The sequence below is a fragment of the Phyllostomus hastatus genome, unplaced genomic scaffold, assembly GCF_019186645.2.
Source record: "Phyllostomus hastatus isolate PE091 unplaced genomic scaffold, TTU_PhHast_1.1 phas_scaffold_501, whole genome shotgun sequence".
NCBI lineage: Eukaryota > Metazoa > Chordata > Mammalia > Chiroptera > Phyllostomidae > Phyllostomus > Phyllostomus hastatus.
In genome coordinates, this window is record NW_025334033.1 from 24,806,991 (window position 1) to 24,824,011 (window position 17,021).

Here is a 17,021-nt window from a genome sequence, read left to right on the forward strand (position 1 = left end):
TAAAGATTTTTTCCCTGAAAGTTTGGGCCAAAAGCATGCATGCACACCATACACGGCAAAATACAGTATATATTTACAAGAGAATGAAAAAGGAGAGCAAAGCCTCTTATACAACTTACCAACATAAAATGAGCAGTTGGAATGCAGTAAGCTTTCAGTCCATAAGCGGCAAATTTCGCTTTCAGTCAGAGCTTCAGCTCCATAGCAAGCCTGATACTCTACTTTTGGTAGAACATACACTGGGAATTGCTGCAATGCAAGGTTATACTTGTTCAAACTTCCATTAGTTTACTACTTACAGCATATATATTTGCCTATACATATATATTTGAAAGTTTGCCACTTTCAAAACACTTTCAAGTAATTTTATTTGATCCTTTCAAATACAGTAGGATTCAGACAGAAAGATAGATGGAACTTTGGTAGATGGGGCAAGATGAGGCTGAATAAGAGATCCTGAACCACCCCACCAAAGCCCATCCCAATCAACACTCTCCCGCTTCCTCCTGCCCCCCGGCCCCAAATGTACACGCTTGACTTCTGTCAGGGAATCTGACAGCAGAAACCTTGGAACATAGCCTATGATACATAATTGCCTGAAGGTTAAAAACGAGATTCCAGAAAGGAATGACTGTGAAATATACTAATTCTCAAGAGGATAAAAAAACGATTTCTTTTTTGCCCCTTTAAAGCATTAGTCACATTCACATTATCAAGGATCGAATACTCTGAGCAGCTTGTTTTCATTCTATGAATGTATGAGCATTAATACCTACATTAACATCTGTGAATGCCATCAGCTTTATTAACATGAAAGCTTTATTGTAGACAGTCAGTACCTGGCAAATTTTCCGTTTAGAGAGTACTGGTCAGGACATTAAATAGGTTAAGTAAAACAACTGTACCCATTACTGGTCTGAAGGAAGATATGTAAGGAAACAAATGCTTGTGAAATAATATAACGTTATTCATGTCATCTCATTTCTGCCAGACAATTCTGCTCGTAACAGCAGTGTCTCTAGTCCCAGCTGCAGAAGGAGAAACACATGATTTATGGAACTTAGAGTGATGTGGCTACTTAGTACAATATTTTTGAAATTACACTAAGCTGTCACTAATTATATACTTGAAAATATTTTATAAATGTTTCAGAATTCCTGATTTTCACAAAGTGGCAAATAAGGGCTTGGCACAATGGTGGTGGTAAGAACAATTCAAATGAAGTAAAACTTCTGCTAACAGAAGATTTGGTTCATAATTACCTTTGAATGTTTTAAAACTCTAAAGTAGTGTTTCTTAAATTTCAATGTGCATAGGAATGTGATCATGTTAAATGTGGAATTTGAGGTGAAGACCAAGGTTTTGCAATTTTTTAACAAGTTGTTGTTCCTGGGGCCAAACTTTCAGTACTAAGGCCCCTTGATTAAAAAAAAAAGAAAAAAATATATATTTTACATAAAAATAGATATATATATAATGATTAGGACAATTTTATTACTCAAGTATTTTATTGTATAATAAGTCTTCAGCAACTGGCAATTTGCATTTAAAGTTCCTTATAGTTGCAAACAGTAGCTAGAGATAAAGAAATGAGGGCTCAGAGGGGTAAGAAATTTTCTCAAGGACACGGCCAGTTCACAGCAGTGTTGGGAAAGGAACAACTGATGAAGAAGATTCCCCTTTTGAATCAGAAATAGATAACAGAGTTAAGATTTTTTAAAAAATAAAAGATATTACTGTACTATTTCTGAAAAGAAAATACTTTGGAGAATTTTTTTGATAATACTGCCATATTTGTTAAACTAACTCCTGAATCTGGTTTTAATTTCTGTATGTATTCTACTGCCATCTCCAGGAAGCCAAGGGAAAGTCTGAATATTTTACCTTAGTACTCCAAAATTAAAGTGAAAGTTTAAATGCAATAACAATTTTCTAACTATAAAAATTAAACTTAGTATTTCCTTTCTCCCTTGATAGGTACTCCTATTCTCCCTAAGTGAAAACTTTTCTTCTTTTCTTGGTTCTATCTTTCAATTTTTCACATAAACCTTTTAAACTTTTATATACATTCCTAAATATATATTTCATAGCTATTTCCTGGCATTGATCCTATTGTGTACATTCCATTCTTTCCTAATATTCAAGCACCTTCATTATCCTTTTTCTCATCCTGGAATACCAATATAAATTACAAAATAATTGGCTCCATGATATATTATAGAAGTGTATAGCTGAAACCTATAAAATTGTATTTATTAGTGTCACCCCAATAAATTCAATAAAAAATAAAATTTTGAATCATTTTAGAATACATCTCTTAGGAAATTTGGCTAACTGAGACATATAATAACACATAATATTAAATCATTCCAAGTTACCTGGTGTGGATTTCGTACCTATGTGTAGCCCTCACTAAGTTCTAGCTTCATCCCAGTCCAAATTAGCCCTCTTTATTTCATTCCATCACTTGAGACTGGCTGCTGTTACAGCTCTCTGATGTGCAGTTCTTATTAAGCAGCGATTTGATAAAGAAGGATAAATGATATTGGAAACTAAAATTTCCACGATGATAACAGAAAACTGAAGACCTAAAGAAGATGAGGTTCTTGTACATCAGTGGTTGGAGAGACTTCTAAACATATTTTAAAGCTTTCTCTAAACAAGTTGATTTTTAAGCAGGAAATATTGATGAGGATGGATTCTAACCCAACTGCAGTTTAAATAGTATCACTTCAAAATTTCTCAAACTAGTGCCTCAACTTCCCTAAGTTCCTGTCTTTAAGAACACCCTCCTTCTTCCTCACCCCTCAATTGTTTTCATTTATTCAATACCTATTTATTGAGTTTCTATGGTATAAAACATTTGGGAGAAACAGAGATAAACAGGATATGATTCCAAAGGAAACACATTCTTTTTTTTTTTTTTTAAGATTTTATTTATTTATTTTTAGAGAGGGAAGGGAGGGAGAGAGAGAGAGAGACAGACAGAGAAACTTCAATGTGCGGTTGCTGGGGGTTATGGCCTGCAACCCAGGCATGTACCCTGGCTGGGAATCGAACCTGGGACACTTTGGTTCCCAGCCTGAGCTCAATCCACTGAGCTACGCCAGCCAGGGAAACACATTCTACTAAGGGATTTAAACCATGTGTACTAAACTTGGTAAAAACTAAACCTTATTACATATAATGATAGGTGTAATATAATAACTATTCACTGAAAAAATTTAAATTTTATTCTGGGTTTGACACAATCAGAAATACAAGGCTGTTCAGATATTATTTGGGGCTGGACTGTTTGGATATATTTTGATGTAGAGTGAATTCTCTCCAATCAGGTTCTGTTCTGATATTTGCAAATTTCACTTCAGTCAAGTGAATAACAGTGTCTTTAATAGGAATTCAGGAATTAAGTAAGTGTTCAAAACATCTCTAGGCAATTCTTACTCGAGCAACCCTGCCCATCAATAATTTCTGAGTGCTGTAAGCTGGCAGATCAATGCAAAGTGGTATGGGTTCACGGGGTAGTGAAAGAAATAAGGTTATTCCCCAAATAAATCAGATAGTAAATAAGAATTAAAGACATAAAACTCTGAGCCCTGGCCAGGTGGCTCAGTTGGTTGGAGCATCGTTCCACACACCAAAAAGGTTGCACGTCTGATCCTGGGTTGGGATATGTATGGGAGGCAACCAATCAATGTTTCTATCTCACATTAAGGTTTCTCTTTCTCTCAAATCAATAAATATATCCTTAGGTGAGGATTTAAAAAATAACTAAATAAAAATAACACTTGAAAAGATAATCCATAGCACTGACACTCTATGTATTTGAGATGTTTATGCTATGGCTATCAAATTGATCAGAGTTAAATGTAGATGAGACAGGAAAAATTAACAAATAAAGTAAAATCATTTAATACAGAGAATACTGGTATTTATCTAGGAGGATGTATTGGGGGTGCAGCCCGGTTCCCTCCAAAGAGAGGTTTGCAATGGGGTCCAGAACTCAGGGTGCCCAGAAAACATAAAAATACAGGATATTCTCACCCCCACAAGTCTGTACTGGGGGATGGGGCACATGGAGCAGGGCCACTGACAGTTATTTGCATAGCAACAGTTGACCAGTTTCACTGCTGACATGCAAAAGTGGTTATTTTACATATCTATAACAGCTGGCTAGCTTCATGGACATGTTAAGTAGCTGTGGACATGCTTTGAACCAGGGAGATGGGCGTGACTTGAACCCATGCTGTAACTGGGAGGCAGCTCCCTTTTACGATGCTTGTGTGAGAGCTTGGACATGGTTGGCTCCATGCCACAGGTCCACACCTGCCTGGACTAACTATGGCAGCCAAGAAGGGCTGGAAAAATACGGGAATGCTGGTAGGTGTAGCCAATTGTGGGAGGACTCGGAAATGGGGTTACAGAGGAAGATTCACACTGGGATTTAAACCCAGGCGCAGCAGCTATGTGGGGGTCTAAGCATGTGGTTTTGGGGGACCAACCACGTGGTTTGGGGGCTCCCTTTACCATGTGACTTATGGAGCAGGAAAGCAAGATGTAGCAGCCATGCAGAGTTCTCTCAGCAGTTTGAAAGAATGCAAGAAAGACATTGCAGGAAGGAAAGGGGTGAAAGGACTCGCTGGTGGGCCATGGGAAGATACCACATGGATTTAGATTAAGATCTTGAGATAAGTGGCAACACAGCTGATGGTGCTAGGAACTGAGGGAGGCCTGCCAGCCGAGCAGATTACTGTGGAAAGCCAGGAGCTAGCCAAGCCATGGATGGTACCCCTGACTGGCCTGACTGGGCAGTGGGAGGGAAGGAAGGACTGTGTGTGTTTGTGGGTGTTTTAAGGGACTTTGAGTGTTAACAGTGACATTCTGCCATTACTCTAAGCCTGTATCACTTCTGAATAAATAGTTCCTTTCCTTTTCACCAAACTCTGGCATTGAGAGCCATAATTCCAATTTCCTGGTGGCAGGCAAAGAATCCACAGTGACAGAGGGACCACTCAACCCCCAGGTCTGTTCTGTAACAAGGAGACTGTTACCAAATGTACAGTTGTTTTGTCACCTTGACTTTCTCTTATTAAAACAAAAACCCAAAACAAAAAAACACTCCCCCATATATTTAATTCAAAACCACTGGGTTTCTAAAATTTCAAGCCTGAAGAGGTGATGGAAACCAAATGATAAGTTAGGAATTTTATAAAGTAGTGACTGAGGATCCTTACTGGGTGGTAGGTTAGGCATTAATACTTCAAAAATATATATATACTACAATAAATGTACAGAAAAGAAAAAATTCTCAAGAAAAATTAGAGACTTCACAATGTCTTACATAATCAATCATAATATAGAAGCTACTCTTTATTCACCAGAGTTCAGTGGTCTCTCTCTCTCACACTCTCTCTCTCTCTCTCTCTCTCTCTCTCACACACACACACACACACACACACACCCCAAACTAATCTGGAAGATAATTTCAAATATCAAATAGAGAAAACTGCTGAAAGAGCCAATTAATGCAAACTGTAGCAAAAACTTTTTTAACTAAGGAAAATATTGACAACAAACCTAAAGAAACAAGACAGGAAAAAGAAAGAATGACATCTGGTCTCCTAGCAATTCTGGGAAGACTTTTCAAATGTGTGTGAAAGCCTACCTTTCACAGTTTGGACTTCTAAAATGAGTCAAGAAGGTCCCCGAAGTAAGAGAGAAAGGGGTTAGTGTGACATAATGGAATTCAAACTCACAGAGAAAGCAGGAACATATGTGCCAGGCTAGGTCAAATCTATGATGTTGTCATTTTCCACAAAGTTTATGTTATTTCATGCAAGAACATTATCAGCATTCGTGATTACTATATTTAACTAAGCACTTTTCCTTATTAAGAATGTTTTCAGTATTTTACTAACATTTCAACCTGGAAACATTACTACAAGAATGTTCAACAACTTAAAATTAAACTTCGTAACAAAGCCATGTTAAATATTGCTGATTACCGACTTATGCTAATACACCCTAACTCCCCAAGTAACAACTTACTCTTCTGATTTTCTTCCGCTTTTTAGAACGTGGTCTGGTCTCTATCCTCTGGACACTGCATCGTACAAGTAACAACAGGTCTTGCAGGCTAAATAACTTGTATACAAAATTTCCTTCCTGAGGAGCTACATATTCTGATGTATCTTCAACATAGTCCTGAAGTTCATATGGCAATCCTTTAAAAATAATTGTATTTCTCATTTTTATTTTAAAATACATTAGTTGTTTATCTAGCATAATCCAAGATAAAACAATTCAATGAACTACTTTTAAATTTCTATCATCTATAACTTTCTAGTTCATCTCATTTGACCATCACACTATTACCACTTGGTTCCTTTTATTGGAACTGGAGCAAGAACTGAAATTGAAGCTTTAAGGTTCTTTCTTTTAACAACTATCTTAACTAACCCTAGACAAAGAGTAAGTTAGTGAGACAACATATGAAGTGAGAAGAAAAAAAAAGTTTTAAAAACTGTTATTCCTAACCTAGGCAGAGCTGAAGTGCAGCTTTGTATCTATTTCACAAAATGAAATAGTACAAAACACCAAGAATAAATAAATTTTGGAGTAATAAATGTTTACGATTATTTTTGATGCACTTCCTTTTCTTCAGTTTGACAAACGACATTACCTATAGCTTAGCAGTCACTGTACATGTTGGATAAACACAGGTTACAAAATCCATACAACTCTGGGTATATATTCAGAGAGGTTTGGAAGTTAAAATACTGATCAATAGATTTAAAAAATGACTTATCAATGACTACATAAAGATTATAAGACAAGTTATAACAAAGAGAGTGAGGGAACAAGGGGAAAAAACCCGAAGGACAAGGAATAGGTAAAACAGATAATACGAACTTTTTAAATTAATATTTACTTACGTCCTTTTGGCTTCTGAAATGCAGTTGGCCATACAGTTTTTGGCCAACTAGAGGTATCTGAAGGAGCGGAGGGTTGTTCGGAAACAGGAGGTTGTTTAGAATTTTCTATATTCATTAAGGGCAATTCAGGTATTTTTCTGGAAATTGGCTTTAAGAGTTCATCCTGCATTTTTAAAATTTCCCCAACTGGATCAAATTTTTTGTATACTCGTTTGATAGGTTTTTTTAGAACGCAGGACTCTTCAGAACTGCAAGTAGCATTAGTCTGGTTTCCTGAGGAAGAATTTGGGCTGGCCGGCTTAGAACTTAAATTACAACCCACATCAACTGCTTTTCCATTACTATTCTTCTGACACTCTGTATCAATGATTAAACAGTCTTCATCTGTATCACTATTGCAAAGCATTGCATCTTCAGTTTTTGCTGCTTCTGATATAACAGTCTTTTCCTTTGAATTGTCTGTGTTCTCTAGAACATTTAGTCTTTCATCAGTATACATAGTATCAGTAGCCATGCCATTTTTATCAGAGGTTTCATTTTCTGCAGAGCTTCCTAGCTGTAAGGCATCAGATGTTTTCGAGTCACCATCTTGCATCAGAGGTTTGTCAGAATTTCCTGATGCCTTCTCAAGACATGGTACAAATCCCCGATCATCTTTATTTTTACACTCTTCAGGGCCACCGTCCACACCAGTCACCAGCTGTTTCTCCTTTTGCAACTGTTCCATTAGAATCTGAGATAAACTTCTAGAGTGAGCAGAAACATCTGCTGGTGCAGCTGGTGCCATGGGAGTGGCTGCTGCACTGGGGGCTGTGGAAGTATTTTTCACGTTGGATACTATGGAAGTGCTTGCTGGACTTGGTGACTTTGATGGTTTGGTGGTGGTTACTCCAAAAGTTTCGAGTTCTGTGACGTCATCATCAAAATCCAGATCCACATTTTCAAGGGTCTCAATTTTTCGGCACTCATTAACTTCATTAGATATCTTAAGAAAGCATATTGGTAAACTATTAGCAAAAATTCCAGGCCACACCTCATCTATCTCTTAATGCCCCTGGCTCCTCACATACACGGTTCATGCTCTTTAAAAGCAGAAGTCTAATGGCTCTGAAAGGTTCTTGATTTAAGATGGCAATAAATTACTACCAACTAACTTAGTTAACCTTACGTTCCCACTGAAACGTTGACGAAACACAAATTTGCCAAGCTGTAACAACACAGGGAATGGGAATACTTGTGAACTATCACAGCCCGTGAGGAATTTCCACCAATCAAAAAATAGACAGGGCCACAAAGAAAAGAGGAAGGAAGCAGATTTTCATTCACACCCATTCCACACACTCTTGCAGAGACACCTGGACTTAGCTAACAGGAGAAAAGCCTCTTTGCCACTGTGAAGGGTCGCCAGCCTCTGCGTCTGGTGCATCAATCAGTGACTTTCTACAACTACTCAGGGAAAACAAATCTCAGTAACAGGAGGAGAAATGGACAGGAAGTGATTTTATTGTATTCTAGGACACAAAGCCATTGAAGTGGTAGTTTTTCATGTACTATTTTGATAATGGAAGAGCTTTAATTTATTCAAGAATAAACTGTCCTCTTCCCCAAGCTGCAGCAGACCTCTCCTCAGTCTGGCATAGCACTTTAAACACATACCATGGAAATTTGGTTACAGCCTGGGCTATGTACACCTGTTAACTTTGCAGCTTAGGATTTGAGAAAGAAATCATCTGACAGCAATTAAGTAGTGAGTAAGATCAGCCTGTGTTAAGTTTTTTTTATCCTCTCTGAACCTTAATTTCTTCATCACTAAAATAGTGATAATAGGGTCATCTTCTTGGATTTGTTCTAAGGATTAAATGAAAAACACTACATAGAAAAATGCTTGGTATAGTCTCTGGCACATAGTAGCTTCTCGGTAAATGGCACCTCTTACTAAAGTAAAAAGACGACTAGATTTAGTAAAAAAATAAAATTAAATTAAACTATATGCTATTTTACATAAGACATTCTTTCACAAAAATATTAAAAAACAAAACCACAAGGCATAACATCAAGAAATAGAGACAGAATGGCAACATTCAGTGTTAGACAAAGCTGAATTCAATGCAAAATGCATTAGACAAGGAAAGGAGTCCAATGCTGAAAAAAGAAGAAGTCCATGATAAATAGATATGGTCTGGTCATGAATTGTGACATGTCAAAAACATCAAAATAGGTAGTCAAAACTTAAAAATAAAATGAAAATTTGATAGAAAAACTACTGTACTTGGTCAAGGATACACTGTCTCTAATATGTAAAATAGAAACAGAAAGTACAAATGAGATTAAGTGGTTGAAAGAAATATATATAAATAACTGGAAACATACATACAGACTACAAAGATATACCTTTTCCCTCCCAAGAATCCAACGGGCATTTCCAAAGATGGACTATAAATTAATATTAAAAAAAACATCAATACAGTACAAAGCACAATTTGCTAAGGTCTTACTCTCTGTTTAAAAGTAAATAACACATCATTAAGAAAAATGTAAACAAACAAAATATCCAAGCCCTTGGAAATAAGAAATACTCCAATTATTAAATCAATTAATATGATAGTAACAAATATGATATTTAAAAGCAAAAATTAGAAAGCAGACATTAAAAATCAGAAGTATCATTCATAGCATTTGCAAGAAATAAGAATATAATCATAATAAAATAAAGAAATTTCATAAATATAAAACCAAAATTTAATGAACTGAGAAACAATTCTCACAATGGAATTCAAGTTAAAAATATTTATCTGTAAATAGTATGTATCCATAAATATTGTGCAGCTATAAAAGGATTCTTCTATAAAATATATCATTAATTATATCAGAAAAATAGTTCCCTAATGTTATAAAATAACAGACCAAGTGTTAAAATTTCCCAGTGTGATGTGTTTTTATAATTGTTTATTGCAATCAGTATCCAATTGGTTGATACATCTCTCAATTTATTTTAATTTGTCAAATGACTCTCCTCAAACTCGGCCAACTCCCTCATCGGCCAGATATTTGTAGAAGAAACCAGATTAAGTTATCCTGTAAAAATTTCTGCATTTTGGATTTTAACTTGTGCATCCCTATAATGTCATTTAACACAGTCTTATATCCTTGGAATTTCCTATTAAAATGATCTAGTAACTTAATCAGGTTCAGGTACCATTTTCCTTAACCTGAATATGTTATGTGTGGCACTTTGTGCTCCCACTTCAATCAGGAGGCTAATGATGCCTGGTTATCTTTCTTCTTGTGATGTTACAATTGATTTGTTGGTTCATCAGGTTTCATCAACTTAATCTATCCATTATAAAATTCCTCATTGATCTCCTAATGGTTTTAGCGGCTATTGATGAGGATCATTGCCTAGATTCACTATTTCATTAGAAGCTACAAAATGATGACAGTCATATTCTCTCATTACCCTGAAATATAGTTTGTACTGGAAAGGCAAGACAAATACTTGATTTTTTTTAAATCAGTTGTCAGAATAATGACTTCTTGTACAAGCATTCTTTGAAAGTGACTAGTACTTTTTTGGAAAGTATTATTATAAATTCATGGATTTTAACATAGTTCATACATTTCCATCCATTGCAGCCATCCTTTACCATAGTCAGACTAACACATCTCTGGCCAATGGGAAACCCTTCAAGTTGGCTCCGATGTCTTTTTGATATGATTCCAGTATTATCAGAAGGCATTTACTTAACTTTTTTTGTTTGTATTCTTTTTATTAAGGTTATATATTTTCTATCATATTATTGTTATTACAAAGACCACACAGCACCCCTCCCTGGTCTTAATCCATTTCACCATCTTCCTGAGCTTTATTACTATTGTGGTAAACTTATTTGCTCTTACACTATGCTGACTTCCTATCCCTTACTCTCAGTATTGCTCCTCCATATAACCTCACATAAGTGCTCCTCCTTTTTAAAAAAAAATTTTTATTTTAATTGTTGTTGCAGTACTACTTAACTTCTTTGACTGGCATTTTTATCTCTTATGTTGAAATTCTCAGTGCTTAATATTAACTTACTTGCTTTATCATACTAGTGTATTCAAAATAAAAATAGCAATATGCAGTTAAAGATTTTTCAGCAGTTCTTTCTGAACTTAGGATATAAATCTCTAGGGCTATACAGTCAAATTACCAAGTTTCTAATCACTTAAAATAATTCTCTGGTTAAACTACTAACTTGGTATACAGTGGATTCATTTGTTTCACTTCAGCTTTGACTGGCTTTTTAATATTTTAAAATTTATTTTATAGGCATATAAAATATTTATATGGCTTAAAGTTAAAACTATAAAACAAAAGATATTCAGAGAAATCCAGTTGATAATCCTGCCTCCTCTATGTTCCATTCCTCCTCCAATTAACCATTTTCATTAGTTTTAAATTTATTCTTCATTGTACGAATTTTCTTTCAAAACATATGCAAATATGTATGTGTGTATACAGGGTGGGACAAAAGGTTTACAGTTGTTTGTATGGAAAATAATACAATAAATAGTAATACAAGAATAAACTGTGTTTCACATACTCACAATTGTAAACCTACTTTTGCTCCATCCTGTTCCTTCCTTAAATAAAAAGTAGCCTATTACAGGAAATGTTCTCTTCCTTGCCTTTTTCACTTAACAACATATCTTGGAGATCACTGTATAGGTGCATATCTAGAGTTTCCTCATTCTTTTTAATAGCTGCTTATTATGCTATTAAGAATGTATACTTTATTTAATCAATACCCCATTAAGGGACATGGGAATTGTCTCCCATCTTTTACTACTGCAAACAGTACTACAATGAATAACTTGCACATACATTTTGTTCTTTTCCTGGTGTACTTCTGAGCTACATTTCTAGAATTGAGATTTCTAGAATGAACAGTTTTCACATTTTGTGGGTACATCTTGATTATAGAAATGTTATAGCACCTGCTTCTTTTTCCTCTAATACCTTTGTAAAAGCTTCCATCAACAATCCTCTCATGTTCTTCATGTTTAAACGAGACAGGCTCTCCTATGGGAGAACCACTGTGTGGGGGGATGTGCCAGGATGGCTTTCTTAGCTTCATGGCTCTACACTCATGCTTCATTGTTACCATGAAGTATGCACACATGTAGGTTCATGTGTATGTGTGTGAATCTTGAGTATATTCTGACATCTGGTTCCTCTATTCTCTCCTATAGTTATCTGAAAACTTCTTTTTTTTGATCTTTAATGTCCTTGTTCTGGTCAATATGGACTCTACTACCAGTAATTTTTACTGAGTGAAGGCTTTTGTCTTGGAAAGGACTTTGGCTGGTTAGTTTCTAGAGTTCTTATTGTCCAGGAATCTAGAAACCTTAGAAATCTCTTAACTTCTTGAGTGTCCCTGCAATCACTTAAAATTAGAGCCTATAAACATTATTTTCACTTTTGTTTTTCTTCATTCCTCCTTCCATTGGGATTATTTTCCTCATGCCTCAAAAATATCCATTAGAGGAGGTCTACTGGTACCAAACTCAATTTTTAATGAAAAAGACCTTGTTTAATATGGTTAGAAAATTTTAGTAAATGGATTTTCTTCTTCTTAGCACAATATATCATTCCAATGTCTTCTGGCTTCCATTGTTGTTGTTGAGAAGTTATTTGTCTGTCTAACTCTCAGTCCTTTTATTTCTCTGATGGCTTTTAAGAGTTTTCTCTTTGTCTCCAAGTACTGACTTGGTCCCAATCTCTCTCTCACACCACCTTTCTGGGTGCAGCTACACACGCTGAACATTCTCACCATATTCTCACCTCTCTTTATTGTCTGTGTCACATCACAGACAGTCTTTTCAGACACATCTTTCAGTTTATTGCTTCTCTTCTCAGCATTATCTAAAGTGCTTTAATGACCCCATTTACAGAATTTTTATTTTTTTTCTTGTTGTTCAAGTACAATTGTCTCTTTCTTTCCCCTTAACTGTACTTATCATATTTTCAGTTTTAAAATTTTTACTTAGTTCTTTTTCAAATGTGATTGGCTTTTAAAAGTTTCCGGTTCCTCACTGAAATTTTTAAGCATTAATATCGTTGAGTACTGTATAATTTAACAGAGTTGGCTAATAGCTTTTGACAGATAATTCTAAGATCCATTCATGTGAGTCTGTTTCTTTGGTCATTGTTTCTGATGGCTCTAGCTCATAGTATCTGCATGATCTCCTCCTATTTCTAGTTATCTATATTTTAAGAACTTATTTTAAAATATGCTATATTTTAGCCCTGGCTGGGTGGCTCAGTTGGTTGGAGCATTATCGCTTGCACCAAAAGTCTGAGGGTTTGATTCCTGATTAGGGCACATGCCTGGGTTACAGGCTCAGTCCCTGGGTGGGATATGTACAGGAGGCAACTGATTGATGTTTCCCTCTTTTTCCCTATCTTCTCTCTCTCAAATCAATAAAACATGTCCTCAGGTGAGGATTAAAAAAAGTTAAAAAATTATCCTGTAGTTTTAAAAGTAATTCACAGAAACAATTTGAGGCTCAAAATTATGTGATGTTCCTCTAAGAATTATTTTCATTTGCTTTTGCTACATGTCTACAGACACTAGTAATCTAAAGGCATCTGAATCCAAGTTCAAGTCCAAACTCAAGCTACAACTTCTGAGAAAGCTGATTTGTTTCTGGTTCACCCTTACTTTTGGGGTGTTGCCCTGCAGGGTCCACACCTTTGATGAAAAACTGAACAGTGATTTTTGTCTCCCTAGTCTTGTCATGCTGCCAAAACCACAGTTCATTTTCTGTGGCCTCTTCAGAACTGGCCAATACTACCCAGGGCAAAAATAAAAAATTAAAATAATAATAAAAAAAACACTAAGTGACAGCAGTACCTCCCTGGTTTCTGGTCTTCTCTGATATCTCAGCCCTGTAATTCCTCACTATCTTGTTAGCTCTTTGATGACTTTAAGAAAGAATTTCTTTATTTTGTTCAGCTTTAGTTGTCAGCAGTAATGAGAAAGATCCAAATAATGTGGTCTGTCATTAATGAAAGGAGTTACTCTGTCAGTTTTCATCCTTTTTAACCTATTTCATGTTTCTTCATAGTACTTGTTACTTCCTGACATTTCCTCACATTAATATAAGTTTTAGGTAGATTTCAAAATGTAAAACAAAAAAATTTAAGAAAAGTTGGAAGTGTTCTATGAACATATACATTATGAAAATATTAAAAGACAAGTGGCAAACAGAGAAAAACATATAAACAAATATAAAACACAAAAGGGTAGTATCCTTAAGATAGTATGAGCTCTTTCTTAGGCAGTAATAAAAAATGTTTTTCTATTTTATTTTCTAAATTTGTTTTCTCTCTCACTTTATTCATGTCTCTGTTCATATTTCCTGTCCTTGGAAAAGCCTTCTTGACCATAAATCTCTCGAAATATTCCCATTTCTACCTCCTTGCCTCAACCTACTCTATTTTTCTGCATAGCATTTATTACTATCTGCTTTTTTTGCTATTATTTTGTTAATTATCTGTGCCCTCCACCACTGATGAAAGCTCCAAAAGAAAAGAGACTTTACTTATATTCACTGCTGTATCCTCAGTGCAGTATAGAACAGTATTATCAATAAACAGTTGTAGAACAAATGAAGAAAGTTTGGTATAAACAAAATGTCTCACTTTAATAATCATGGGAAAATGTTTTAAAATACACAAAATAATAAAAGCTACTATTTATGGAGTGCCACACATTGTTCCAAATGCTTTACATGTATTAACTCATCTAATTCCAAATATTCCCATGACTTAAATAATATCATGATACCCATTTTACAGATAAGCATAGTAGACACAGAAGTTATATAGCTGGCTTAGGGTCACACAGTTAAGCATACTGAAAAGAATTAACAATCTGACCAAATACTTTCTGTATCAAATTTATCTGTTTCTTTTCATACTTAAAAAAAACACAAACCTTAAATATAAATACAAATAATTAAATACAACTTCACCACAATTACCACCGTCATTGACTGAGTTTTTACTACGTGTATACTAAAGACTGTGCTCAGCATTTTACATGTAATGTCAAACTTAATGCTTACAGCAATCTTGTGAAGTAGGTATTAATCACTTTTTTTTTAAATAGGGAAAAAAACTGAGGCTAAGGGAAGTTAAGTTACTTGCCAAAAGACTAGCTTGACCTGGGGTTCAATTTTAAGTTTCGAATTTTTATCTACAGATTTAGAGACCTATAATAAAACTTTAGGCTTCGACAGAATAAACAAATACATTCCCTTAAGAAATAAAAACCATTACATACATCCATTTCAGGTATATAGTCTTCTGGTTTGTCCATAAATACTGCAGAGACTGGAACAGATGTATTTTTGGACATCATGAATTTTAATGGAACTTCATGGAAGATTTGATTTCTCTCTCTCATTGTCAGTTTCTTTTGGGGAAGTGGTGAATTAATATAAATTACTTTAACTGGTTTTGAACCTTAAAACAGAAACAGAAGAGGGTGGTCAGTTTCTAGTAGTTAATTTAAGAAAAAAACCCAGGATGTATGACAGAAGGATCACTAAACAAAGAGACATAAGATAGGAAAGTGGGAGCACAAGTCCCATATATTTGCCAACCTTGAACTAGAAAACCTTTAAAGTTCCTTAGAGATCTGAGGACCAGAGAATAAAACTGGCAAGAAAAATGTTTTCTTTCTAACAATTTTCAAAAAGGATTTCTGCTTTTATTGTTATACTTTCACCATCATTAATACTCAGTTCTTACAGGGTTATGCTTTCAAAAGGTGATACAATTTTTACCACAGAGAATATATTACATTTAATTCTAATTTGTAGTTTTGTTTCATTAGACACAGTCCTAATTTACAGAATTATGTTGTTACATATAATCATAATAGTACTTCTGGGTAATAAGAAAAAATTATTAAATATGAACCAAAACAGAAAGGGAATAATCCTTTTTTTAAGGTTTATTTATTTCTAGAAAGAGGGGAAGGGAGGGAGGAAAGGAGGGTGAAAGAGAGGGAGAGAAAAATCAATGTGTGGTTGCCTCTCACGTGGTCCCCACAGGGGACCTGGCCCACAACCCAGCCATGTGCCCTGACTGGGAATCAAAACAGCAACTCTTTGGTTTGCAGCCCGAGCTCAATCTATTGAGCTACACCAGCCAGGGAGGGAATAATCTTTTGTACAGAGGAATTTATATGCAAATATAATTTTACTTTCAATAGACTAACTTATGTTCATAAGTATAGACCTATTTTAATTCTGAATTCCAGTAACAGACAAGTAAGTAAGTCCTGGAAACTCACCCACCCATTTGAGGCTGCCTAATAAACTCACCCGCCCATTTGAGGCTTTCAATTATCTTTCATTTCATTGAAAGATAAAGAACCTAACCATATCATGTATTTTTGGTCACACTAAACCATAATTATTTCTTTAACACCTCTTAGTCCTAACACAAATACAGGTTCTGTAGATGTAATAACTCATTTATCTCTGGGTGTCAATTCTATGGTAGCACCATCTATTTTAAAAAAGTTCCATTGAATGTAAATGTCAAACTTACATCCTCCTTAAATCAAAACTTGTATTTTTGTATTTGATAACTGACTATAATTAGACTGCTGAAATAGAACCATCACAACTCCTCTGCTAAGAGCATTACCTGACATGGCAAATCACAAACCTGCAACAGGTATTACTTGAACAGACACTGGAATTTCCCACTGTTCCTTGTAGTCTGGTCCATGATTATTTAATAAGGCAAATAATGATTGACTAGTTAGGGCTATCTGAGGATGATATCTGGAAACAAGCTTCTCTGCATTTGGATCTTTACTAATATCCTGGAAAACAACATAAGACTTGTTATTTCATTATGCCTATTGGAAATTTCTTTTTTTAAATTAACTTTGTATTGTCTATTTTTTCCCATTACCATTTTGTCCACTTATCCCCTCCCGGCTCCAACCCCGTGGAAACTTCTTTAATGAAGTAATAAAAAGAACTGAAGAAATTCAGGAAGAGAACTTCAGAATAATCAGA

The 17,021-nt window shown here is 35.1% G+C and overlaps 1 protein-coding gene across 9 annotated transcripts in view; it reads right to left on the reverse strand.

Annotated features, from left to right (window-relative positions):
• Window positions 1–17,021, reverse strand: part of ICE2 (interactor of little elongation complex ELL subunit 2) — a 60,728-nt gene that overhangs the window by 15,837 nt on the left and 27,870 nt on the right. For all 9 annotated transcript variants that reach the window (XM_045822824.1, XM_045822819.1, XM_045822821.1 and 6 more), the window contains 5 exons: window positions 16,663–16,822; window positions 15,266–15,447; window positions 6,936–7,920; window positions 6,049–6,224; window positions 120–249 (listed from right to left, as the gene is read on the reverse strand). In XM_045822824.1, the coding sequence (XP_045678780.1) occupies window positions 120–249; window positions 6,049–6,224; window positions 6,936–7,920; window positions 15,266–15,447; window positions 16,663–16,822 (1,633 nt within the window). The remainder of the gene's footprint in view (window positions 1–119; window positions 250–6,048; window positions 6,225–6,935; window positions 7,921–15,265; window positions 15,448–16,662; window positions 16,823–17,021) is intronic.